Genomic DNA, 27,318 nt, shown 5'->3' on the forward strand with positions numbered 1-27,318 from the left:
TAGAAACTAGTGGAACTCACTGGCAACATAAAGCCAATCGGCTGCAAATGGGTTTTCAGACTAAAAGAGAATCCTGATGGCTCAATACTCAAACACAAAGCCAGACTTGTGGCAAAAGGCTTTAATCAAGTTGTTGGATTTGATTAGAGTGAGATTGTCAGTCCTGTAGCAAAGCGTTCTACAATCATGATGTCAACATGAAGTGGCTAGTGCATCAAGTTGATGTAAACAATGCCTTCCTTAATGGAGACTTACATGAAGAGGTCTACATGGCACAGCCGTATGGGTTTGAAGACAGCACAAAACCAAAGGAAATGTGCAGACTAATCAAGTCACTCTATTGACTAAAACGAGCTCCAAGAGCCTAGTTTGAAAAGCTACAAACAGCTCTCCAATCACTCGATTTCAGTCCCTCAAAGTCATATACTTCCCTGTTTATCCTGAATACAACTTCATTGACTATTCTGGTCTTAGTCTATGTAGATGATATTCTGATAACAGGTAATGATGAAAAAGAAGCCCAACGACTAATAGAGCAGCTTGATGCAAAATTCTCTCTTAAAGACTTGGGAGAAGTCAACTACTTCCTTGGGATTGAAGTCAAAAAGACTGAAACATGTCTCTGTTGTCAATGGTGCCCACAAGAAGAGTTGTAGTCTTTATTTTGTACATTTGATGTAATAAAGTCTCATGAAGACTCTTGCTTGTAATTGCTTATTCATTAATAAAAAGTTGAAACGTTCATTCATTCCTCCTTGTCTGTTTGAAGCTTTATGATAAAACATTAGTCTTTAGTCCATAAACAAACTTAACAACTTACGAAGAGACAAATGTAGATTTGCATGAACAAACTCTTCGTAGTTTGCTTAAAACGATACATTCGCAATCTAAGGGTCAAAGGACTATTGACCTCAGTATGATTGTTAGAAGAATCTATGATGTCTGGTTATGAGGCATTGAGAGTTAGAGACTCTATAGTTCTTCTAGGTATCTTCCGAAGGTACTGAATTGACCAGTGCACTTCTAGAGACAAGATAAGAACAAACCATTTAACCTCTTATGTCTCGAAGTCACTACGTATGAATTGCATCGTGCTTACCTTAATCCTGAAATGAGACATGCTATTTCATAGCTTACGTATTCTCATTTAAGAAAATCAGAGTTCGGACTCACTATGTGATTCCGAACAGGACCTATTGGTGAAGTACTAAGTTATGAAGATGTCATGAGTGACTTTGTGAAGTTCTCATAGATATGGAATTCATGTACAAGATTGCTGAAATGCAATGCATATCACCTCATGCTTTGTTCCTTGGAATGTGAATAAATGAACTGGCCAGTGTCCAAATTGAGTCTTGACTCTTTTGGATGAAACAATGTGACTTGTTAGCTCCTCGTCAATACATTGTTTCTAACTTATTCACAAGCGACAAAGGAGTTGAGGAAATAACAGCTAGAAGGGTAAAATGGTAATTTTGTAAATCCCGACTAGCTAATGATATTCTTGAAGGGTAAACACTGATAATATTATGTGGATCCACTCATTATAATTAGGTTGAATTCTTGAGTAGAAAATAAATTCATTTGAACCGAGAGATTTTCAGTGTCAACTCTTTAGTGGAGTCAGTTGACATTAAGTTAAACTTGGAAAAGGTTTGTGAACTTTTGAGTCCAAGTGTTTAGCTCAAGCTTTGTTCATTTGGATCCATGAGGTCACTGTCACGAATCACATCAAGTAGTAATAATTAAACTAGAAGCTAAGTCAAAACAAAAACGAGACAAGTTTTACGAAAATTGTCAAAAGGGCATTTTTGTCTTTTTAGACGTAGGATGAAATGAATGTCAATAAATTTTTTGACAAGCTCATTTAATGACATGTTTCACTCGGTCAATATTAGTCTTATTGGGCCTTGTGGATTAATTTCATTTCATAAGAATTTTATTGAAAATTCTTAATGGGCCTTTTTCATGTTGTCATGAACAAATGAAGGAGCTTCTAGAAGCCCCTTCTAGAATTGAAATAGGCGCCCAACATACCCAAAGAAAGAGAGAATATTTTGTGCATGAATGTGGGCGCCTTCTAGAATATTTTTCCAAAAGAAAAAGAGGAAACAAATTTCCCCTAAGAGGAAATCAATGTGGGCGCCCAAGAGGAGTCAAGGGAGAAGCAAATAAAAGTGGAAACAAATCCAATGACTTGCTTGGCAAGTCTTGGCCGTGTACCTCATGAAGGAAAAGGGAAAATTGGCTCATGAATATGTGATATTCTATAGAAGAGGAAACTGCCTTATTGAAGGTGAGGCCTCTCCTATAAATAGGAGCCTCATTCCACACATTTCATTCATCCAAAGTTTTAGAGATTGAGAGCTTCTCTCTCTAGACTTGGCCGCCCCTCTTCTCTCTCTCTATTCAATTTCGTTTTATAGTTTTGGCACCTAGGTCCTCATTTGACCTAGTGTTTAGCTCTTCGACTTCAAGACTCGTTCTTAAGTCGTAGTGTTTAAAAGTGCCCACACACTAATTCCTTTTTATCTTGAGTGATTTAGTGATAGAAACTTTCGTGGTTACTCGAGTTAGCGAGGAAAGGAAGAGAGACGTGCAACGAGGGAGATGAACGTTTTCAACCTTCCGAAGGCTCATCAACGTTCAAGCTTCTAAAGAGGTTAGTAAATTTATTATGCTCATATTAGTTTTATTTACATGTGTTTGCTCTTTGTCTAGGTTAGTAAAAACTGTTTTACTTGAAAAATAAATTTTTTAAAATTCCGCCGCTTACTGAAGCGTTAAACTTTTTCTTAAACCCTAGATCAATTCCAACAGTCTCTTCCTCAGCCAATCTAAGTACAACAAAGATTTTCTCTGCAAAGCACAGATGCAAAATGCCAGATCAACACGAGCTCCACTTACAACTGGTCAGAAGTTTCTCAACTATGGAAATCAGCCCTTTGAAGATCCTCAACAGTACAGAAGCATAGTTGGTGCACTACAATATCTGACAATAACAAGGCCAGAACTGGATTTTAGTGTCAACAAAGTCTGTCAATTCATGCATGAGCCGCTTGAAGATCATTGGAAAGCAGTGAAGAGGATTCCGAGGTACCTAAGTGGTACAGTCAACTGTGGCACTCATCTATCTCGCCAGCTCAACAAAGGACCACTAAATCTCACTGGATTTTGTGACGCAGGCTGGGCCTCTGATGTCATAAATAGGCGATCAATATCAGGATTCTGTTAATTTCTTGGAGGACTCTCCAATCTCTTGGCAGCCCAAGAAACAAAGCATAGTCTCTCGTTCATCTGCTGAAGTTGAATATAGAAGTTTGGCATCACTTGTCTTTGAAGTTACATGGACTCAACATCTCAAGTCTGAACTTCAAGTCAAGTAGTCTTCAAGAGAGCCAGTTCTATGGTGCGACAATCTCAGTGCAGTTCACTTGGCAGCAAATCCAGTCCTTCATGCAAGAACAAAGCACCTGGAACTTAATTTGTACTTCGTGCGTAAAAAAGTTCAAGCCAAGCAGATAAAGGTCCAACACATTCCATCTGCTGATCAAACAACTGACATCTTAACAAAGGCCATCTCAAGCAATGCATTCGAGTTAATGCGATCCAGACTCAAAGTTTTTGATGCAAGCACGTTGAGTTTGAAGGGGGGGTATTGGAGCTACACTGCCAGCTCAGCAAAATCAAGACAACTCAACCAGCACCTTGCGTGCAAGCTAAGGAAGCTAAAGTTAGTTAGAGTTAGTTAGGATTGTCGGATCTCTATAAATACACAAGGTAATTGTTCATTGCAATCTAATGAAGGAAATCATTTACTATCATCTTCATTCCCTGTCACAAATTCAACAAGCACCACATATTCATTTCTTTCATGGAATACCGACGAAAATGTGATCATGGACACCGACTCTTCCATTATGTGGACTCAATGCTTGCCTTGTTCTGAGTGACACCCACAATCCGTTGCTATCTACAAAGCGGTTCACAAATAAAAATAAATAACAAATAAAAAATCAACCACTAAATAAATCTATATATAAATTATAAACTACGATTTAGAGTCAAAATATAAATTAAAGTGGAACACTAAAGCAAGTTAAAATTCATAGTTACAAAACAAACAATTCAGCAATAGAAAAGTATCTAATTTAAAAAAAAAATTAAAAAATTTATAACGGACTGGGTTAACGGTTAATAACCCTAATCCGAATTCAATAATTGTTGAACAAATAAAGTTTGTGTCAAAATTCCAAGCCAAAAAAAAGTGATCCATTAGAAAAATAGCCAACTTAAAGTTTGTCATTACTAAATAGACAACGTGTGGTAAATCTTAGGCAAATAGCCACTTTCAGATGTAAATCTTAGGTAAATAGCCACTTTTATATATCAAATTTGTTATTTACCTAAGATTTACGTCTGAAAGTGACTATTTACCTAAAATTTATCAAACGATATCTGGATGGGTATTTAGTGCGATATGTCGTACCTAATATGAGCTTAGGTGTGACTTTTAGATGCGATATGTCGCACCTACCCTTCCGGATCAGAAAATTAAATTTGTAGTAGTGATCTATTTAGCAATATAAAACGCTATTCTCTTAATTTTATGAAGAAAAAAAAAAGTTTGTGTCTAAAGTCTAAATACTATAAAAGAGAGAGAGAGAGAGAGAGAGAGAGAGAGAGAGAGAGAGAGAGAGAGAGAGAGATGTTGACACATAGACAAATTAATAGAGAAGTCGGATTAGGGTTATTACCGCTACACAAAGATAGATTATGAATTTCCCGAGTGATACATTTTTTTCATACTCTGTCATCTTATCCTGTTAGCTTTTCCCTCTCTTTTCTTTTTTGTTCGGCATAACTCTATACCTTAAGAACCTAGTTTGGATGGCACTATCTCTTTTAAGTGAGGTGTGTCATGGTGTGAGTTCAATACCTTAATATTAAAGGATTTATTCATAATTTTTACTTAATGTAATCAATTGTACTTTATTACTATATTGTACGAATGTAAGAACGAAGAAACGTCCCCAAATCACATAATAATATACATTCGAGTCACATCAAATTTTTATCCATGCATCATATTAATCACTCATTTTCTTTCTATAAACATGTCCAAGGCCCGGGAGCCCCGTTCAATTGCGTCGGAAATGAATGTAAGTTTGGCACGAGGTACATCTGTGGGCAGACTATCGAGGGCGATGTGGCTGTGCACGGTGGGTTCGGTATCAGCGTAAGGTAGACAATGAGTGATTAATATGATGTGGCGACCGGGAACTCGGGCGGTTTCATCATCGACTCGGGGACCGCTCTCACCATGAAAAACTAGCCGAAATCCCCTACAACCATGTGATGGCGGCCTTAAGACACTAATTTTAGCCACGACAAGTCGTGGCTATTGGTCAACAGCAACGGGGCAACAGCCACGACTTTTGTCGTGGCTGTTGTCGCGGCTGTAGCACCAACAGCCACGACTTTCATAGCAACAGCCACGACTTTTGTCGCGGCTGTTGCCAGTTTTTGTTGTAGTGAGAAGCCACTATGACTCGAAATGTCTCGTGAAGATCGAGGTCTCGGCAATGGATTCGTGCTACCATTACCCAAATAGTTTTGACGAGTTCGCGTCAATGACTTTCCATTTCGCTGGGGCTGATTTATTAATCGATGGAAGGTCTGTGAGTCTTCACGTACGGGGACCATAATGGCAAGTTTTTTCTGTGTGAAAGTATCATGGGGTTCCATCTCAAAACCAATTGGTTTTGAGATGGAACCCCATGATACTTTCACATGGTATCAGAGCCCATTAAGCTCAAACAGGTATCCGATCCAATCGTTGGGATTCGGCCCAAGATGAGCGAACGCAAAGAGCCGCCATCTTGAGGGGGCGTGTTAGGAATCCCACATTGAAAGTGAATGGGAACTAACAAGAGTTTATAAAGGTCATGGGTTACTCCTCTCATTACCAATTGGTTTTGAGATGGAACCCTATGATACTTTCACATGGTATCAGAGCCCATTAAGCCCAAACGGGTATCCGATCCAATCGTTGGGATTCGGCCCAAGATGAACGAACGCAAAGAGCCGCCATCTTGAGGGGGCGTGTTAGGAATCCCACATTGAAAGTGAATGAGAACTAACAAGAGGTTATAAAGGTCATGGGTTACTCCTTTCATTACCAATTGGTTTTGAGATGGAACCCCATGATACTTTCACAAATTGGTTTTGAGATGGAACTCCATGATACTTTCACATGGTATCAGAGCTCATTAAGCCCAAACGGGTATCCGATCCAATCGTTGGGATTCGGCCCAAGATGAGCGAACGCAAAGAGCCGCCATCTTGAGGGGGCGTGTTAGGAATCCCACATTGAAAGTGAATGGGAACTAACAAGAGTTTATAAAGGTTATGGATTACTCCTCTCATTACCAATTGGTTTTGAGATGAAACCCCATGATACTTTCACATTCTGTCGGGCTCTTCTCCGTGAGAGTAGGAGCTCCGTCCTTGGGGCTGTGAATCAACAAAACACTAGGTTTAGGCGTTTACTATACTAAACTGAAGCTACATGAATAGAAATCTCTAGGCGTTTACTATACTAAACTGAGGCTATTCGGGTAGAGCTCGACAGCTTTAGGGCTAATTGTACGTGTGGAAAGTGCTCTTGATGTACAGTGACGAATTGAATTCTTTATACCAAAGTAAATATGTATGATTTTCCTCATGGGGCTCATGTTTCCCTTTTATAGTTCTTCGTTTTTCTCTTACTTTCAGATGACCTCGAGGAACGTGAAGGACGATTCTTGGTTAGAGACAGACTCGAACGCGATCAATTGGCATACGCAACTATCAAACAGTTCGAGTCCCTAAATAGTCGAACAGTTCGGCCTTGGGAAATTTTTGTTCTGTAATATGGCATACGCAATTAAAATCCCTATCTATATTATATACACAACAAATCCCTATCGTAATATAAGACATTAAAATATGTATAGAGCCATTGCTATATAAATATATGTCATCAATGAAACCATATCAGAGGCAACGAGACGAAGAGGAAAATGCTGATCATATATACGTTACTAAATAAATTGACTTCAAAGAAACGTGATTATTGCATTACTGATCCTGGAGAATTAACAACCAATGTCTTTAAATTTCCAACAACTCTTATATATTGCATTAGTGACCGTAGCTGAAATGTAAAAGTCTAGCTCTTAACAGTTTACAAAAATAAAAATAAAATGTACCGTTTTAAAAAAATCATATACCTTCAAATAATAGTCTTATCAATTAGTAAATACCTTGAAGAGCGCCATAAATTTATTCAAAATATTTGTTGGAATATTATCCAAAATAATTAATGTATTATACAGCCATTTAATTAAGAACAAAATTAAAACCATTTTATATCTTCCTTTCGCAAATTCAACAAACACATATAATATTATTTACACCACAAAACACTCACACCAAAAACTCTATATAAATTCACTAGCAAAGTTAGTATTATCACAAATATTCTACTAAATAAAATGGAAAAAATGTCTCAATTCCTAGCCAATTTAGCTATACTAGTACTAACGCTCGTCTTGCAAGCATTCCATTCCACATATTCTAACCCTACCGGATTTTCCATGAAAATGATCATGAGAGACTCTCCGGGATCGCCTTTGTACCCCGGAAATCTGACCAAATTGCAAAGAATAGAGAGATTGGTCAAACTCTCAAAAGCTAGGGCTCGGTCCTTGGAGGCTTCAACATCTTCGAATACTAGTTCCGTTGATCCTCAAAACGAAGCGGAGATGGATTTTTATCGTTTCAAAACCGCGTACCTCGTAACGTTTCTTATGGGGAACCCACCGACGGAAATTCACCTCATCATGGACACTGGCTCTTCCTCAATGTGGACTCAGTGCTTGCCTTGTTCCGAGTGTTACCAACAAGCCGTCCCAATCTACAATTCAAGTGCCTCCTCAACATTTGCTAAGCTTCCTTGTAGTTCCCCTTTATGCAGCGGTAACAATACTAACCATAACCCTGATTCTTAATTTATTTACCTATGTCAACATGTAAATATCTCTCTCTCTCTCTCTCTCTCTCTCTCTCTCTCTCTCTTTAAGAGATTTCAAGATAGAATATGAATTTCCCAAAAAAGATTCCTTTCTTTTTCTGACTATGTCTTTAAAACTTTTTCTCTCCTTAATATATCATTTATAAAATGTCCAGGAGTGCCATGTGTTAGAGACACGCCGATGTTAATTTGTTTTTTTTGAAGTCTGTATAAACAGCTTAATTAATCATTTCATTAACGTGACTAAAAACTCCCCTAATCGCGTTATAATTTGCATTAAAAATAACATTTTCCATAATTGACTAAAAAGATTGTTTTCCGTTCATCATGTTAATTAGGAAAAATTGTACAAATTAGTCTTTTGAAACTAAATTATTAGTAACATTATCAAATTTTTGAAGTTTTCAGCAAAATAGTCGGATTATGTTCTCCAATACACTCATTAATAAAATTGTACAAAATAATTATTCGAAACTAATTAGTTGACAATTTTTATGAACATGTCCAAGGCCCCAGAGCGCCGTTCCACTGCGACAGAAACGAATGCAAGTTCGTCGAGAACTACGAGAGCGGGCAATCCGCCGAGGGCGACGTGGCAACGGAGATGATCCACTACCACGGCGGCAACCGAGGAATCCAGATCGCGTACGGCGTCGCCTTCGGCTGCTCTCGTAGGTCCACGGGCCACAGATTGTTCGAGAACACGGCCGTGGGCGGCATAATGGGCGTGAGCTTCGGCCCGGAGTCAATCGTGTCCCAGCTCGGAGACCTCGCGAACCGTCGCTTCTCGTACTGCCTCTTCCCCTTCGACAGCGGAGAAGACGAGCAGAGCACCCTCAGCTTCGGGGACGCCGTTCCGGCCCCGCCGAGGAACGCGCTGGCCACCCCGTTCCTCACCCACCCCGACTTTGAGAACGACCAGTATTTTTACCTAGACCTGCGTGACATCAGGCGTCGGGTCGAGGAGATTAGGGCTTCCGCCGGGGACGTTTGGAATGTCGGGCGAGTTGGGCGGCTTCATCATCGACTCGGGGACCGCTCTCACCCATTTAGCCGAGATCTGGGGAAACCCTTACCTCCAAGTCATCACGGCGTTCCAAGACTACTACGACGCGAAGCACGGTCTCGTGAGGGTCACGGTCTCGGGCATGGAGTGTTGTTACGATTACCCGGACGGGTTTAGCGAGTTCGCGTCGATGACTTACCATTTCGCCGGAGCTGATTTGGTTATCGACGGAAGGTCTGTGAGTTTGCACGGAGACACTAATGATGGCAAGTTTTTCTGCGTGGGGATTCTGCCTGGGGGTGACGACTCCATCCTTGGGGCTGTGCATCAACATAACATTAGGTTTATCTTCGATGGTCACAACAATAGGCTTCAGTTTTATAATGATGTTTGTAGTTAAAATCAATTCTAAAAATTTGTTTTTGTGGAAATAATAACTTTCCAGTTTGACTATTTTGCCAATTTTAATGATTCGTGTTAAAGGCTACTACAATTATCGGAACCAACGACTACAAAAGATGTTGTTGATTCCCCTTATTTTTTTGTAGTGACATCAATTGATATAAATATGTATGGTTGATTTTGTGTCCATTCTTCGAAACATAAAAAATTTCGGTTACGATGAACAGAATATTTTGTTCGATTCTTATCGACGTTAATCATCTAGTGTTAGTATTCGACACACAAATTCGACCTAAAATAAACAAAACAGAATAATCGCAAAGATCAAATATAACACACACAGATTTATAGTGATTCACTTTCAATGCGAAAGTTACATCCACTTTACCGCTGCAGATTCTCAGTACACTCAAATTCATGAGAAAATGTATTTACAACTCTTTTGCGCTCTACAAAGAACATCGGCGCATATGGTATTTATAGGGAAAATGTTCGAGCTAATAGACAGACCTTAAATTATTAAAATATCCCTGACTAATAACTCTTACAATATAATTTTCGCCCAGTGAGTTCTGCTCTCTACGATCCGCAAATCATGCTCGTAAGGTCTTCAGTATTCAGCTCGTTACCTCGGTGCCGATTAGGCTCTACACCTCTAACATCTAGCACATGTTTCAGATGATAATTTATTATGTAGTCATGTGTATATGTTTTGACAAGTTTTTAACCATCAACTTATGACTTCAAAATAAAAATTTGGTAGGGTTGGCTCTTGTGTCATGATCGGTTAGTTTCTTTGTTTAAGATCCCTAGAGTCTATTTTATTTTAATTTTAGGGAATAGCACTCAACAATGAATGGCAGCTTAATATTATCACAAAATCCAAATTTTAAACTTTGATTTAAGTACATACATCGCTATAAAATTGAAGAGTATCACTATGACCATCAAAAGTAAACCTAGTGTTTTGTTGATGCAAAGCCCCAAGAATGGAGCTACTACCACCAGGAAGAACACCCACCCACGCAGAAAAACTTGCCATCAATGTCCCCGTGAACACACACAGAACGGCCGTCGACGTACAAATCAGCCGCAGCAAAATGGTATGTCATTGACACGAAGTCAGTAAACCCATCCGGGTTAAGGTAGCACAAATCCATGCCTGAGACCGTGATTTTCTCGAAATTAATTTTGTCATTTTACTTAAACAGAGAGTATGAACTCGAAATTTTTTAAAATCAAAAGTTAAACTTGACATTTAATTAAAACACAGAGTATACATATGTTATTTTCCCTCTATTAATCGACGGAAGGTCTGTGAGTCTTCACGGGACGATAATGGCAAGTTTTTCTGTCTGCCTCTTCTCCGTGGGAAATTCCTGTTATGTTGCATACGCAAGTAAAATCCCTATCTTTACTATATACACAACAAATCCCTATCATAATATAAGACATTAAAATATGTATAGAGTCATTGCTGTATAAATATATATCATCAATGAAACCATATATCAGCGACAACGAGACGAAGAGGAAAATGCTGATCATATATACGTTACTAAATAAATTGACTTCAAAGAAACGTGATTATTGCATTACTGATCCTGGAGAATTAACAACCAACGTCTTTAAATTTCCAACAACTCTTATATATTGCATTAATGACCGTAGCTGAAATGTAAAAGTCTACCTCTTAACAGTTTACAAAAATAAAAATAAAATGTACCGTTTTAAAAAAAAATCATATACCTTCAAATAATAGTCTTATCAATTAGTAAATACCTTGAAGAGCGCCATAAATTTATTCAAAGCCTTGAGAATATTTTTTGGGATATTATCCAAAATAATTAATGTATTATACAGCCATTTAATTAAGAACAAAATTAAAACCATTTTATATCTTCCTTTCGCAAATTCAGCAAAAACTCTATATAAATTCACTAGCAAAGTTAGTAATATCACAAATATTCTGTTAAATAAAATGGAAAAAATGTCTCAATTCCTAACCAATTTAGCTATACTAGTACTAACGTTCGTCTTGCAAGCATTCCATTCCACATATTCTAACCCTACCGGATTTTCCATGAAAATGATCATGAGAGACTCTCCCGGATCGCCTTTGTACCCCGGAAATCTTACCCAATTGCAAAGAATAGAGAGATTGGTCAAATTCTCAAAAGCTAGGGCTCAGTACTTGGAGGCTTCAACATCTTCAAATGCTAGTTCTATTGATCCTCAAAACGAGGCGGAGATGGATTTTTATCGTTTCAAATTCGGGTACATCGTAACGTTTCTTATGGGGAACCCACCGACGGAAATTCACCTCATCATGGACACTGGCTCTTCCTCAATGTGGACTCAGTGCTTGCCTTGTTCCGAGTGTTACCAACAAGCCGTCCCAATCTACAATTCAAGTGCCTCCTCAACATTTGCAAAGCTTCCTTGTAGTTCCCCTTTATGCAGCGGTAACAATACTAACCCTAACCCTGATTCCAAATTTATTTATGTATGTCAACATGTAAATCTCTCTCTCTCTCTCTCTCTCTCTCTCTCTCTCTCTCTCTCTCTCTCTCTCTCTCTCCAAAAAAACATACGCGGGATGAAGATTAAGAGATTTCAAGATAGAATATGGATTTCCCCCAGAAAGATTCCTTTTTTCTGACTATGTCTTCTTCAAAACTTTTTCTCTCCCTAATAAATCATTTATAAAATGTCCTGGAGTGCCATGTGTTAGAGACACGCCGATGTTAATTTGTTTTTTTAAAGTCTGTATAAAAAGCTTAATTAATCGTTTTATTAACGTGACTAAAAAGTCCCCTAATCGCCTAATAATTTGTTTTAAAAATAACATTTTCCGTAATTGAATAAAATGATTGTTTTCCGTGCATCACATTACTTAAATAAATATTTTCCCCGCTTAAATAATAAAAAATGTTTTCCGTTCATCATATTAATTAGAAAAAATTGTACAAACTAGTCTTTTGAAACTAAATTATGAGTAACATTAGTCAAATTTTTAAGTTTTTTCAGCAAAATAGTCGACATTATGTTCTCCAAATCACTTATTAATAAAATTGTACGAAATAATCATTTGAAACTAATTAATTGACAATTTTAATTACTCATTTGTTATAAACATGTCCAAGGCCCCAGAGCTCCGTTCCACTGCGACCAAAACGAATGCAAGTTCGAAGTGAGATACGAGGGCGGGCAGTCCGCCGAGGGCGACGTGGCAACAGAGACGATCCGCTACCACGGCAGCGACCAAGGAACGCAGATCACAAGCGGCGTCATCTTCGGGTGCTCTCGTAGGTCCACGGGCCACAGATTGTTCGAGAACACGGCCTTGGGCGGCATAATGGGCCTGAGCTTCGGCCCCGAGTCGATAGTGACTCAGTTCGGCAACATCGCGAACCGCCGCTTCTCATACTGCCTCTTCCCCTTCGACAGCAGAGAAGACAAGCAGAGCACCCTCAGCTTCGGGGACGCCGTTCCGGCCCCACCGAGGAACGCGCTGACCACCCCGTTCCTCACCCACCCCGACTTTGAGACCGACCAGTATTTTTACCTAGACCTGCGTGACATCAGCGTCGGGTCGAGGAGATTAGGGCTTCCGCCGGGGACGTTTCGAATGTCGGGCGAGTTGGGCGGCTTCATCATCGACTCGGGGACCGCTCTCACCTATTTAGCCGAGATTCGGGGAAACCCTTACCTCCAAGTCATCACGGCGTTCCAAGACTACTACGACGCGAAGCCGGGTCTCGTGAGGATCACGGTCTCGGGCTTGGAATGTTGTTACGATTACCCGAACGGGTTTAACGAGTTCGCGTCGTTGACTTACCACTTCGCCGGGGCTGATTTGGTTATCGACGGAAGGTCTGTGAGTTTGCACGGAGACAGTGATGATGGCAGGTTTTTCTGCTTGGGGATTCTGCCTGGTGGTAACGAGTCCATCCTTGGGGCTGTGCATCAACATAACACTAGGTTTATCTTTGATGGTCACACCAATAGGCTTCAGTTTTATAACGACGTTTGTAGTTAAAATCAATTCTAAAAATTTGTTTTGTGGAAATAATAACTTTCCAGTTTGACTATCTTGCCAATTTTAATGATCAGTGTTAAATGCTACTACTTATAGAAACCAACGACTACAAAATATGTTGTTAATTCCCTTTTTCGGTGGTCAATAGAAATCGCGATGAAAATAATATGAAAGAAAAAAAACCTCAAAAATTACGGTTGTCGATAAAACATTCAACAATTAAATATTAAAAATATAAATTAAAAATAAATATTTTCTTATTAATCTAAACTTAAATTCAAATTAAACAAACACAACAAATAAATAAAAAATATATGAATCAAGATTTCTTTTTATATATGAAAAGAGACTTGGGAAAATGATATCAAAAAATAAAAAAATTATATATCATATATATAGACGAAAGATAGAATTTCATTCATTGGGCTCTCACGGTCATGGTATTTGACGGTATTCCTCGACGATAACGATATTCTCAACGGTATAGTTTTTTTTTTCTTTTTTTGTTTTTCACGGTATTCTTTTCGGATACTAGTGGTTATCAGTTTATTCTGAACCTACGGTAACGGTATTTCGATCCTGTTATGATCGGTTAGTTTCTTTGTTTGAGATCCGTAGAGTCTATTTTATTTTAATTTTAGGGAATAGCACTCAACAATGAATGGCAGCTTAATATTATCACAAAAACCAAATTTAAAACATTGATTTAAGTACATACATCGCTATAAAATTGAAGAGTATTACTATGACCATCAAAAGTAAACCTAGTGTTTTGTTGATGCAAAGCCCCAAGAATGGAGCTACTACCACCAGGAAGAACACCCACGCAGAAAAACTTGCCATCAATGTCCCCGTGAACACACACAGAACGGCCGTCGACGTACAAATCAGCCGCAGCAAAATGGTACGTCATTGACGCGAAGTCAGCGAACCCATCCGGATTAAGGTAGCACAACTCCATGCCCGAGACCGTGATTTTCTCGAAACCCTTCCCTTTATAGTAGTCTGCGAAGGCCGAGGTCACCTGGAGGTAAGGGTTGCCCCGGATTTCGGCTAAGTGGGTGAGAGCGGTCCCCGAGTCGATGATGAAGCCGCCCGAGTCACCCGAGATTCCGAACGTCCCCGGCGGAAACCCTAATCTCCTCGACCCGACGCTGATGTCGCGTAGGTCTAGGAAATAGTAAGAGATTAACGGTTCGGGATGGCGCAGAATCGGAGTAACCATCGCGTTCCCCGGAGGGGTCGGGACGGCGTCTCCGAAGCTGAGGGTGCTCTTGCTGTTGGGTTCGCCGTCTACGGGGAAGAGGCAATACGAGAAGCGACGATTCGCGAGGTAGCCGAGCTGGGACATTATCCCCTCGGCGTCCCAGCTTAAGCCCATTATACCTCCTACCGCGGTTTCCTCGAGCAGTCTGAAGCCCGTGGTCTCACGCGCGCAGCCAAAGATAAAGTCGTTCACAACGTTGACTGTGTCGTCTCTGTAGAGGAAGCGGATCGTCTCCGTGGCCACGTCGCCCTCGGTGGACTGCCCACTCTGGTAGCTGATGCTGAACTTGCATTCGTTTTCGACGCACTCGAACGGCGCTTCAGGGCCTTGGACATGTCAAAAAAAAAAAAAAAAAACAGTAATCAATTTGATGCATTTATGCGAATGTCCTAGATCGAGTAAGTACTTGAGCAATGAGCTCCGTATAATTGAGCAATGCATGTATAGCTTTGTCCACTTAAGAAAACGTTCAAATTAACATTTTTGTATAGCGTAATGGCACTATAAGACATTGTGCACGTCAAATAAAAGATTTATTTTGGAGAGAGAAAAAAAGATTTTCGTTTTTATTGGTGAATGCGGTAAAGACGACTTAATCAGGAAACAGGAACCTTTTTTTTGAAATTCAGTATCAGTCTATATATTGATTTCTCCCAATCCAAGAAAGAAAAAAAAAATGAACCGGTGAACGAATAAAGTTGTGTCTATCTTTTCAAGGAAAAAATAATAAAAAAATATTTGGAGAGGGTTAGGGTTATTGTCGTTACCACTGCAAAAAGGGGAGCTACAAGGAAGCTTCGCAAAAGTAGACGAGGCACTCGAATTGTAGATTGGGACGGTTTGTGGGTAACACTCAGAACAAGGCAAGCATTGAGTCCACGTGGCGGAAGAGCCAGTGTCCATGACGAGGTACATTTTCGTAATTGGATTCCCCATCATAAAAAATACAAAGTACAAAAATCCTGTCAGATCCAAAGCCATTACTCCCTCGTTTTGAGGCTCAACGACATTAATATTCGAAGAACTCAAAGCCTCCAAGTACTGAGCCCTATCTTTGGAGAATTTGACCAGTCTCTCTATCTTTTGCAATTGGGTTAGATTTCCGGGGTACAAAGGCGATCCAGGAGAGTCTCTCATTATCATTTCCATGGAAAATCCGGTAGGGTTAGAATAAGTGGACTGGAATGCTTTGAAGAATAACGTGAAAACGAGTATAGCATAATTGGCCAGGAAAGATTGAGGCATTTTTTTTCAATGTCTGTTGTTGTTGGAATATTTGTATTAGTATACATGATTAGTGCATATTTATAGAGTGTTTGGAATGCTTTATTGTTTTGTGTGTGTGTGTAGTAATAATGTAAATGTGACCAGACAAATAAGAAGAGGTTTTATTTTTTAATGACCGCATAAGACATTAATTATATCATATCCCAATCAATATTCTAGGGATTTGAATGTCTATAGCGCCCGTCTAAGGTATTTAATAATTGAAGGAATTTCATATGCAAAAGTGAAGGGTTTTTTTTTAATTATATATAAAATCGTATATATCTGTTGGTTTTTGGTTTGTTTAAATAACGCTAGACTGTTTTTACACCTATGACCAGTAACGGAACATGTACAAATTATTGAAAATCTGAAAAATATTTGTAGTATTTCTCCCGGATTAGGTATGCGACAATAATCACGCATCGGTGAATCTAAGAAATGTATAGCAAAAAAAAAAAAAAATCTTGGACATAAGTACTGTTATTTTTTTTCTTATATACAAACTTATAAAGTCTTAAGATTTTCTGTCTCATCCTGCTACATTTGGGGTTTTAATGGGGTACCTTCTTTGGGGTAAAATTCACAGAATTGTAATCAAATTGATAATTTGATGAAAACAATTCCCAAATAATGTGTGTTTTTTTTTTAATATTTAAGTGTCATCCCTCCGGGGCCAGTGCCATTGGGTTTCTGTTGAAACCAAAGTTTGAAATGCCGTTGTCGATTTTGTGCTGATGGTCCAAAAAATAACGGAAATTATGGTGCCTGATGAAAATTGCGGCGCAAATAATGTGAAAATTTGTAAGAATAATGTTGACGGAAATTGCAGTAACCGACAAAAATTGTGGTAAAACACGAAAATTGCGATGAAAATAATGTTGCACAATTTCAAATATAAAAAATCAGTTTCGTACACGTACAAGTTTCTAAACATAGATAATAAGTTTCAATTACAAACACACATAATACACTACCATAATAAGTTCAAACTTCAAAGTCCAATAAAAAGAGATTAATTCACGATTTTTATGAAATCTGGTTAGTTCTCAATCTTTTTTCAATGCTCTTTCGAGATGCTGTTCTCGCTAATTTTGGGTTGAATTCTAAAGGTTGGACCGGAACGGGCTCTGAGAGAAATATCAATTTTATAGGAGCGAAATATCACAATGCTTTTGCTAGGGCTTTAAAAAAGATTTCAACTAGTTCATTCGGTGTAGATAATTTCGGAAGGAATCTCTTCCAAAAACAACGCTTGCATAAAATACATCCTAAATCAAATCTTGCCAAATGTGACTAGCAAGCCAATATGTTTTTCCAAGATGGTAGGACATGATACAGAACACCTTAGAACAGTTTTTTCAAACCACAAATTAGCCAATCAACATTGACAACGGTACAACCATGGTCAAAGCCAAGTGATACAAAACAAAGCACACATTCGTGTACATGTGGTTCTGTTGTGGCAATAAAGAATAAATACATAAAAAAGAGATAAATACTGAAACAACATATTAATCTTTCATAACAGTTTAATACTTAAAAAAGGATTTAAATACAAACATCCATATAAAACTGAAGCTTATTCATGTGACCATCAAAAACAAACCTAGTGTTTTGTTGATGCATAGCCCCAAGGAGAGAGTTCTTCCCCCCACCCATTACAGCCACACAGAAATACTTGCCATTACTATCCCCGTGAAAATTCACATCCTCGCCGTCGACGTACAAATCAGCCCCGGCGAAATGGTACGTCATCGACAAGAACTCGTCGAACCCATCCGGGTGAGTATAGCACAGCCCCATGTCCGAGACCTCGGTCCGCACGAGACCCTTCTTCGAGTCGTAGAAATCTTGGAAGGCCGTGATCACGTGGTGGAACGGGTTTATCCCGGACTCGGCTAGAAGGGTGACAGCTGTCCCCGAGTCAATGATGAAGCCGTCCGAGTCGCCGGAGATTCCGAACGTCCCCGGAGGAAACCCGAGTCTCCTCGACCCCACGCTGATGTCACGCAGGTCTAGGTAGATATAGTTCATATGCGGGCCGGGATGGCGGAGAATCGGGGTGACAAACGCGTTGGCCGGCGGGGTCGGGACGGCGTCTCCGAAGCTGAGGGTGCTCTGAGCATGCATTCCGAGGCTTAAGGGGAAGAGGCAGTACGAGAAGCGACGGTTCGCGAGTCCGTCGAGCTGGGAAACAATCGACTCCGGGGCAAAGCTCACGCCCATTATTCCGCTTACCGGCGAGTTCTCAAGTACGTTGAAGCCCGCGGCCCTCCTCGCGCAGCCGAAGACAAAGCCGGGAGCGACGATCTCTGATCTTCCGTCGCGGCCGAAGCATCGTATCGTCTCCGTCGCCACGTCGCCTTCGGCGGACTGCCCGCTCACGTAGATTATGCTGAACTTGCATTCGTTTCTGACGCACCTAAACGGCGCTCCGGGGCCTTGAACATGTTTTTTTTTTTTTTTTTTTTTTTTAAATGAGTAACTAATAATAGCGAAAATCATACAATTAATATATATTCCTTTGAAACAATTGACACTGGATTAAATTTTATAATCACATTGTCAAAAAAAATATTTATTAAAATATGGTTATTGTTATTGGAGATTTGGCTAATTTAAAGAGAATTGACTAGTTGGTGATATATAACGTCCTAATTAATATGATGCATGGAAACAAATTACTCAAATTATCAATGTGAAAAATAATATTGGTGGCTAATATATAGGGAAAAACTAAGAGGTAATTTAAAGAATTGACTAGTTGGCGATATATAACGTCCTAATTAATTAATATGATGCATGGAAACTAATTACTCAAATTATCAATGTGAAAAATAATATTGGTGGCTAATATATAGGGAAAAACTAAGAGGTAATAGATGACATATACAGGAAGAAAAAAAAAATTGAAAAATTTACAATCTCTTGACCCCGAACTAGTTTTTTTTTTTTTTTTTTTTTTTTTTTTAATTTAACCCGTGTATATGGTGTAGAGAAATAAAGAGGGAATTCGAGTTAGGGTTTAGTATCGTTACCGCTGCAGAGAGGGGAACTACAAGGAAGCTTTGCAAATGTAGACGAAGCGGTCGAATCGTAGATAGGGACGGTTTGTGGGTAACACTCGGAGCAAGGCAAGCACTGAGTCCATGTTGGGAAAGAGCCTGTGTCCATGAGGAGGTATATGTTCTTCGGTGGATTCCCCATCAGAAAAGATACAAAGTACAGGAATCCTAACCTAAATAAGGCCATGACTTCCTCGTTTTGAGGATCGACGGCACTAATATTAGAAGTAGATAGAGCCTCCAAGTACCGAACCCTAGCTTTTGAGAATTCGACCAGTCTCTCTATTCTTTGCAATTCGGTCAGATTTCCGGGGTACAAAGGCGATCCCGGAGAGTCTCTCATTATCATTTTCATGGAAAATCCGGTAGTGTTAGAACAACTGGAGTGGAATGCTTGCAAGAGTAATGTGAATACTAGTATCGCAGAATTGGATAGGAGTTGAGACATTTTTTTTTTTTTTCTATATTCTTTAGTAGAAGATTTGTGATATTGACTAGCTTTGCTAGTCTATATTTATAGAGTTTTTGGTGTTCGTGTTTTGTGGTAGAAATACAGTAATTAAAAAGGAAAATAAGGTTTTGATATTTTTTTCTTAATGCATTAATATAATTTCCCATTAATATTAGGATTGGAATAAATTTATGGTGCTGTTTCATATATTTACTAATTATGACTATAATCTTAAAAATGGGTATGTTTTTTTAGAATAACCGTAAAAATTTGTTTTTATTTTGGTTGATTTGTTGAAAGTAAATTTTATACACTACAGCTACGGTCATTAATGTATTTTAGGAGGAGTTGGAAAGTTAAATACGTTGGTTGTTATTTCTCCGAGTACTTCCACGTAATCTCGTTTTTATGAGTCAGATTATTCAGTATCATTAACGCACTATACTTCAAATTCAGATTTTGGACGAGAAATAAATAAAGGAAATTATACACTCAATTAAGAAGAAGATAATTAACTACGTGAAAAGGAATTATTTTTATGTGTCAAGAATAAAAAACAAAAAATCTTGGTGTAAGTATACTTTTTTTTTTCTCTTATTAACAAACTTGTATAACGTCTGTAATTTTCTGTCTGATCCTGCTACACATGGGGATTAATGGTGTACCTTCTTTGGGGTTCAAATTAACAAAGTGTAATAAAATTGATAATTATGAAGAAGAAAAAAATATACAAATAATGTTTTTAATATAGTGTCATTCGGCCTGGACCTCATTCAGGGGAAATTTGCGTCAATATCACAAATTCATCGGTTTTTTGCATTTGTGTCACAAAGTTGTCAAAATTGCATTTGTGTCACGTATTTACATTTGTGTCACATGTGCAAATTTCAAATTACTCTCTCTCATCATTTAATCTTTTTATTAGTTACTGCATGTCTTCTGAATTTTTACAATACCTCATTAAAAATCACTTCATCTTCCCCTAAAATTTTCCAAAATTTTTTGGTGTGACTTATTTGCAATTGGATTGCCAATTTGTGACATAAGATGCAAATACCACCTCATCCAGTTGGGTTTCTGTTGGGCCTTGGTTTTTACGGGTTTTGGGTCAGGCCCAGACTTTCGGCCTGGGCTTTTAGTGGTTTTATTGGGTGTACATGTTTTGAGTTTAGTTCGATCATTAACAGCTATAATCACCAGTATTTATGAACTAAAACTATAGGATTCTTATGAGCCACAGTATAAACGACTGATCTAAGGGAACCCTTAACCGATGCCAAGGTATTTAGCAATATAAGCCACATAAACATAAGTGTTTGCGTTTTAGTCAACGTTTAGTAATTTTTTTTGTAAATAACCAAAATATTCATAAATGGCATAAAATATGACGTAGCCAACGTTATTTACACATATATACTAGAAATTTACTCTCTTTTTTTATCATTTTGATAGCGTAGATAGATTTACGTAACTATTTACCAAAAACTAATGAAACGTCGTCTATTTGAAAATTTCTAACGTTTCATATAGTTATATGGCCACTGGAACTGACAAGAATTCAAATAATAATAAAAAATCAAAACACAAACCAGAAACAATTTGCGCATGAAGCTATTTCTAATACTAGCCCCATGAACAGAACACAAGCAATTTAATTTTGGTTTCAGCTTAAAACAGCCCTAATCCAAGTCAGAGAGACATCGAGAGAGTCCTATTTTTATAATCCACTATCTTCAATAAGAGTATAAATACAATGATCAGATCATCTTGGATTTGGCTTCAAGCTTCAACTCAGATTCCTAAACCTCACAAACTATCTTTCTCTCGCTGTTTTTCGGAGATCAATACCCTCTCTTCTTGATCTCTATAACGCTCACAACAATCATAATTACTCTACCTTGCGGTAGCATGGCTCACCGATTTATATTATTTGTAAAATATTGGGAATATTGGGTCAGCTCACATTGACCACCTTCCTGATTCGATAGTTACCCAGCATAGTTATACGGGTGTTATGTTCGATAATTGCTCGCTAATTAGAAAATAGTTTTAATTAGAAAATGATCGTCGTTGTAAGTTTACACGACGGTAAAAAAAATCACCCTGGAATGGTGTTTTCCCCTTTTTATGCTTTCATGTCTACAGATTGGATCACTCTATATCTAATCCATGATGTGTTTCTATAGAGACCTATACACGGTTACCAAATCCTAGCAAAAAAAAAAAAAACTCTAACCCAACTTAGTCTAGTTGTTGACGACGAGGCACAGCTTTCACAAACGTCGATTGCCAAAGCCTTGCTAAGTCATCACCTTCTTGATGCTTTAGAGTATTATTTAGTGGATCATCTTCTTCGTATGTTCTCTAGTCCTATTTGCAAGTCTTAATTCCTTGACCAAGTCTTCGTATGTTTTGTGCTAAAAATCGGAATCCAAACCATAGGAATAACTTGTGAAGTTATAGTTCTTGCTTTCTCATTATCGTGAACCATCGTATTTTAATTGCTTTTAATTTTCGTTTGTTTTAAATAACTATCACAATCTTCAAATCATCGAGTTCAATTCATGCTAGTAATCTTGTCAATTTAATTAAACATTTTTCTCGTGAGATCGACTCGTACTTACGAACTTTACTACTTGAACGACTACGTGCACTTGCGTACGGAAAAATCGCAACAAAACGTAATCCAATTTTTTAAATGAATGATATTTTGATCATCTCTTCTCTAATTGACTTTATAGGCACGGAGCTATTATCGATATTTTGCATAATAAAATTATCAGTATCTTGAAGAAGAAAAAAATATCTTGACACAACATACAGTGGCAACTTATAACGTTGACTCACGTATTAATCTATGTGGATTTTCATTGTATGAAAGTATACGAGTTTCATTTCAAAATCAATTGACCATAATAAAAGAGAATAATTCACGTTTTTTTTATGAAATCTTGTTAGTTCTCATCTTTTTTTAATGTGTGATTTCTAATATGTTCTCTCAAAGTGAGAAATATCAATTGTATAGTATAGGAGCCAAATATCACAATGCTTTTGCTAGGGTTTTAAAAAGGAACTCAACTAGTTCATTCGGTGAAGATAATTTCGGAAGGAATCTCTTCCAAAACAACGCTTGCATAAAATACATCCTAAATCAAATCTTGCAAAATGTGACTATCAAGCCAATACGTTTTCCCAAGATGGTAGGACATGATACAGAACACCTTAGAACAGTTTTTTCAAACCACAAATTAGCCAATCAACATTGACAACACGGTATAACCATGGTCAAAGCCAAGTGATGATGATACAAAAAGCACACATTCAATTCGTGAGTGATTCTGTTGTGGCAATAAAGAATAAATAAATAAAAAGAGATGAATACAAACAACATATTAATCTTTCATAATAGTTTAATACTAAAAAAAGGATTTAACTACAAACATCGCTATAAAACTGAAGCCTATCCACGTGACCATCAAAAATAAACCTAGTGTTTTGTTGATGCACAGCCCCAAGGATAGAGTTCTTCGCCCCACCCATTACACCCACACAGAAATACTTGCCATTCATATTCCCGTGAAAATGTACATCCACGCCGTCGACGTACAAATCAGCCCCGGCGAAATGGTACGTCATTGACAACAACTCTTCGAACCCATCCGGGTAACTATAGCACAGCCCCATCTCCGAGACCTCGGTCCGCACGAGACCCTCCTTCGAGTCGTAGAACTCTCGGAAGGCCGTGATCACGTGGTGGAACGGGTTTATCCCGGTCTCGGCTAGAAGGGTGACAGCTGTCCCCGAGTCAATGATGAAGCCGTCCGAGTGGCCGGAGATTCCGAACGTCCCCGGAGGAAACCCGAGTCTCCTCGACTCCACGCTGATGTCACGCAGGTCTAGGTAGATATAGTTCATATTAGGGCCGGGATGGCGGAAAATCGGGGTGACCAACGCATTGGCCGGCGGGGTCGGGACGGCGTCTCCGAAGCTGAGGGTGATCTGATCAGAAAACATTCCGAGGCAGTACGAGAAGCGACGGTTCACGAGTCCGTCGAGCTGGGAAACAATCGACTCCGGGGCAAAGCTCACGCCCATTATTCCGCTTACCGGCGAGTTCTCAAATACTTTGAAGCCCACGGCCCTCCTTGCGCAGCCGAAGACAAAGCCGTGAGCGATGTTCTCTCTTCCGTCGCGGCGGAGGCATCGGATCGTCTCCGTTGCCACGTCGCCTTCGGTGGACTGCCCGCCCACGTAGCTTATGCCAAACTTGCATTCGTTTCCGACGCACTTAAACGGCGCTCCGGGGCCTTGAAATTTTTTTTTTTTAATAGCGAAAATGAGTAACTAATAATAGCGAAAATCACACAAGTAATATATTCCTTTGAAACAATTGACACTGGATTAATTCACATTGTCAAAAAAAATATTTATTGTTATCGGAGATTTGGCTAATTTAAAGAATTGACTAGTTGGCGATATATAACGTCCTAATTAATATGATGCATGAAAACTAATTTATTCAAATTATTAATGTGAAAAAAATAATATCGGTGGCTAATATATAGGGAAAAATTTAGAATCTCTTAACCCCGAACTAGTATTTTTTTTTTTTTTTTAAATTTAACCCGTACGTGTATATGGTGTAGAGAAATAAAGAGGGAATTTGAGTTAGGGTTAGTGTCGTTACCGCTGCAGAAAGGAGAACTACAAGGAAGCTTTGCAAATGTAGACGAAGCGCTCGAATCGTAGATAGGGACGGTTTGTGGGTAACACTCGGAGCAAGGCAAGCACTGAGTCCATGTTGGGAAAGAGCCTGTGTCCATGAGGAGGTATATGTTCTTCGGTGGATTCCCCATCAGAAAAGATACAAAGTACAGGAATCCTATCCTAAATAAGGCCATGACTGCCTCGTTTTGAGGATCGACGGCACTAATATTAGAAGTAGATAGAGCCTCCAAGTACCGAACCCTAGCTTTTGAGTATTCGACCAGTCTCTCTATTCTTTGCAATTCGGTCAGATTTCCGGGGTACAAAGGCGATCCCGGAGAGTCTCTCATTATCATTTTCATGGAAAATCCGGTAGGGTTAGAATATGTGGAATGGAATGCTTGCAAGAGTAATGTGAATACTAGTATCGCAGAATTGGCTACGAGTTGAGACATTTTTTTTTTTCTATATTCTTTAGTAGAAGACTTGTCATATTTACTAGCTTTGCTAGTCTATTTTTATAGAGTTTTTGGTGTACGTGTTTTGTGGTATTTTTAAAAATGGGTATGGTTTTTTAGAATAACCGTAAAAATTTGTTTTTATTTTGGTTGATTGTTGAAAGTAAATTTTATACATTACAGCTACGGTCATTAATGTATTTTAGGAGTTGTTGGAAAGTTAGATACGTTAGTTGTTATTTCTCCGAGTAACGCCACGTAATCACGTTTTTATGAGTCAGATTATTCAGTAACATTAACGCACTATATTTCAAATTCAGATTTTGGACGAGAAATAAATAAAGGAAATTATACCCACTCAATTAAGAAGAAGGTAATTAACTATGTGAAAAGGAATCATTTTTATGTGTCAAGAATAAAAAGCGTAAGTATACTTTTTTTTTTTTCTCTTATTTACAAACATGTATAACGTCTGCAATTTTCTGTCTGATCCTGCTACACATGGGGATTAATGGTGTACCTTCTTTGGTGTTAAAATTAACAAAGTGTAATAAAATTGATAATTATGAAGAAGGAAAAAAATATCCAAATAATGTTTTTAATAGTGTCATTCGGCCTGGACCTCATTCCGTTGGGTTTATGTTGGGCCTTGGTTTTTACGGGTTTAATAATTATGAAGGTAAATTGATAATTGACTTTCAGCCTGGGCTTTTGGGGGTTTTATTGGGTGTACATGTTTTGAGTTTAGCCCGATCATTAACAGCTATAATCACCAGTATTTATGAACTAAAACTATAGAATTTTTATGAGCCACAGTTTAAACGACTGATCTAAGGGAACCCTTAACCGATGTCAAGGTATTTAACAGTATAAACCACATAAACATAAGTGTTTGCATTTTAGCCAACATTTAGTAATTTTTTTTGTAAATAGCCAAAATATTCATAAATAGCATAAAATATGACTTAGCCAACGTTATTTACACATATATACTAGAAATTTACTCTGCTTTTTTTATCATTTTGATAGTTTAGATAGATTTACGTAATTATTTATAAAAAATTAATGAAACGTTATCTATTTGAAAATTTCTAATGTTTCATATGATTATATGGCCACTGGAACTAACAAGAATTCAAATAATAATAAAAAATCCAAAACACAAACCAGAAACAATTTGCGCATGAAGCTATTTCTAATACTAGGCGCCATGAACAGAACACAAGCAATTTAATTTTGGTTTCAGCTTAAAACAGCCCTAATCCAAGTCAGAGAGACATCGAGAGAGCCCTATTTTTATAATCCACTGTCTTCAATAAGAGTATAAATACAACGATCAGATCAGATCATCTTGGATTTGGCTTCAAGCTTCAACTCAGATTCCTAAACCTCACAAACCATCTTTCTCTCGGTGTTTTTCGGAGACCAAGAAGAGAGATAACGCTCACAACATTAATCATGATTACTCTTTCACCCTTTTTATGCTTTCATGTCTACAGATTGGATCACTCTATATCTAATCCATGATATGTTTCTATAGAGACCTATACACGGTTACCAAATCCTAGCAAAAAAAAACTCTAACCCAACTTAGTCTAGTTGTTGACGATGAGGCACAGCTTTCACAAACGTCGGTTGCCAAAGCCTTGCTAAGTCATCACCTTCTTGATGTTTTAGAGTATTATTCAGTGGATCATCTTCTTCGTTTGTTCTCGAGTCCTATTTGCAAGTCTTAATTCCTTGACCAATCTAATCTGATTCTTCAAACTTGGTGAGCAGAACCACCTTTTGTAAACACATCTACGGGACTTATCTTAGTGTCGATCTTATTCAATGTTACGAGCTTGTCACTGATGAAAGTACAGTCTTACATGTTGGTAAAGTGCTAACTTAGTCTAGTTGTTGATGACGTGTCCTGATTACGACGTAATACTATCGCAAAAATTACTTTTTGGAGAGTTTCGCGTGGATATCAAGTTTTGTGCTCGTAGTTTATTTTTAATAAGTTCAACTTTTAGTTCAATATTTATAGCTTTAAGAAATTACCAAGTTAATACAAGGGATAGGGGATAGAGCTTCCTTGAGTTTTTTAGGCCAAGTTGTATTTTTATGAATGTTGCATTAGAGTATCTAATTGTATTAGTGTTGGTTACTCGAATTGGAATAAGTAATGAGTCAGCACACACTCACATGATTGGCTGATTAATGTAACAAACTCAATCGTATCATTGAGTAGATATAAATACTCCTTGTGTGATGTTCAGACTAAGATTCACAATAAAATCTCTCTCTCTCTCTCTCTCTCTCTCTCTCTCTCTCTCTCTCTCTCTCTCTCTCTCTCTCTCTCTCTCTCTCTCTCTCTCTCTCTCTCTCTCTCTCTCTCTCTCTGAGTATTATCATGGTTTTAACCTCAAGGTATCAATAGCGGGTCAGCCATTAGTTCACTCAGAAACTATGATTCGCTCCAAATATCGCAGCACATTAGACAACTCTTTCGTCTAAAAGTTTCATGGCTCGAGCCTTGTTCTCATTTTGGTGTATATGGATGATATACTCATTACATGCGGTGATCAA

The 27,318-nt window shown here is 38.3% G+C and overlaps 5 protein-coding genes across 5 annotated transcripts; 2 read left to right on the forward strand and 3 right to left on the reverse strand.

The window, feature by feature from the left end:
- Positions 1–7,547: 7,547 nt before the first annotated feature.
- Positions 7,548–9,611, forward strand: LOC149398495 (aspartic proteinase nepenthesin-1-like). The gene is made up of 4 exons (XM_089614602.1): positions 7,548–8,022; positions 8,587–8,998; positions 9,042–9,471; positions 9,567–9,611. Exons 1-4 carry the CDS (start codon positions 7,548–7,550, stop codon positions 9,609–9,611), a joined length of 1,362 nt encoding a protein of 453 aa, XP_089470728.1.
- A 1,864-nt stretch (positions 9,612–11,475) lies between these two features.
- On the forward strand, positions 11,476–13,527 carry LOC149398496 (aspartic proteinase CDR1-like). The gene is made up of 2 exons (XM_089614603.1): positions 11,476–11,950; positions 12,632–13,527. The coding sequence occupies exons 1-2, from the start codon at positions 11,476–11,478 to the stop codon at positions 13,525–13,527; spliced, it is 1,371 nt and encodes a 456-aa protein (XP_089470729.1).
- Positions 13,528–14,233: 706 nt separating this feature from the next.
- Positions 14,234–16,039, reverse strand: LOC149398497 (aspartic proteinase nepenthesin-2-like). The gene is made up of 2 exons (XM_089614604.1): positions 15,562–16,039; positions 14,234–15,120 (listed from the first exon to the last, which is right to left on the reverse strand). The coding sequence occupies exons 1-2, from the start codon at positions 16,037–16,039 to the stop codon at positions 14,234–14,236; spliced, it is 1,365 nt and encodes a 454-aa protein (XP_089470730.1).
- A 1,394-nt stretch (positions 16,040–17,433) lies between these two features.
- Positions 17,434–19,477, reverse strand: LOC149398498 (aspartic proteinase nepenthesin-1-like). The gene is made up of 3 exons (XM_089614605.1): positions 19,102–19,477; positions 17,624–18,504; positions 17,434–17,517 (listed from the first exon to the last, which is right to left on the reverse strand). The coding sequence occupies exons 1-3, from the start codon at positions 19,475–19,477 to the stop codon at positions 17,434–17,436; spliced, it is 1,341 nt and encodes a 446-aa protein (XP_089470731.1).
- A 3,531-nt stretch (positions 19,478–23,008) lies between these two features.
- LOC149398499 (aspartic proteinase CDR1-like) lies at positions 23,009–24,642 on the reverse strand. Its single transcript, XM_089614606.1, has 2 exons — positions 24,267–24,642; positions 23,009–23,886 (listed from the first exon to the last, which is right to left on the reverse strand). The coding sequence occupies exons 1-2, from the start codon at positions 24,640–24,642 to the stop codon at positions 23,009–23,011; spliced, it is 1,254 nt and encodes a 417-aa protein (XP_089470732.1).
- Between the last annotated feature and the right edge of the window lie 2,676 nt (positions 24,643–27,318).

The sequence above is a fragment of the Urtica dioica genome, chromosome 5 (genome assembly GCF_054948205.1).
Source record: "Urtica dioica subsp. dioica isolate 48M chromosome 5, U.dioica_male_clone48M_v1_H2, whole genome shotgun sequence".
Classification (NCBI taxonomy): domain Eukaryota; kingdom Viridiplantae; phylum Streptophyta; class Magnoliopsida; order Rosales; family Urticaceae; genus Urtica; species Urtica dioica.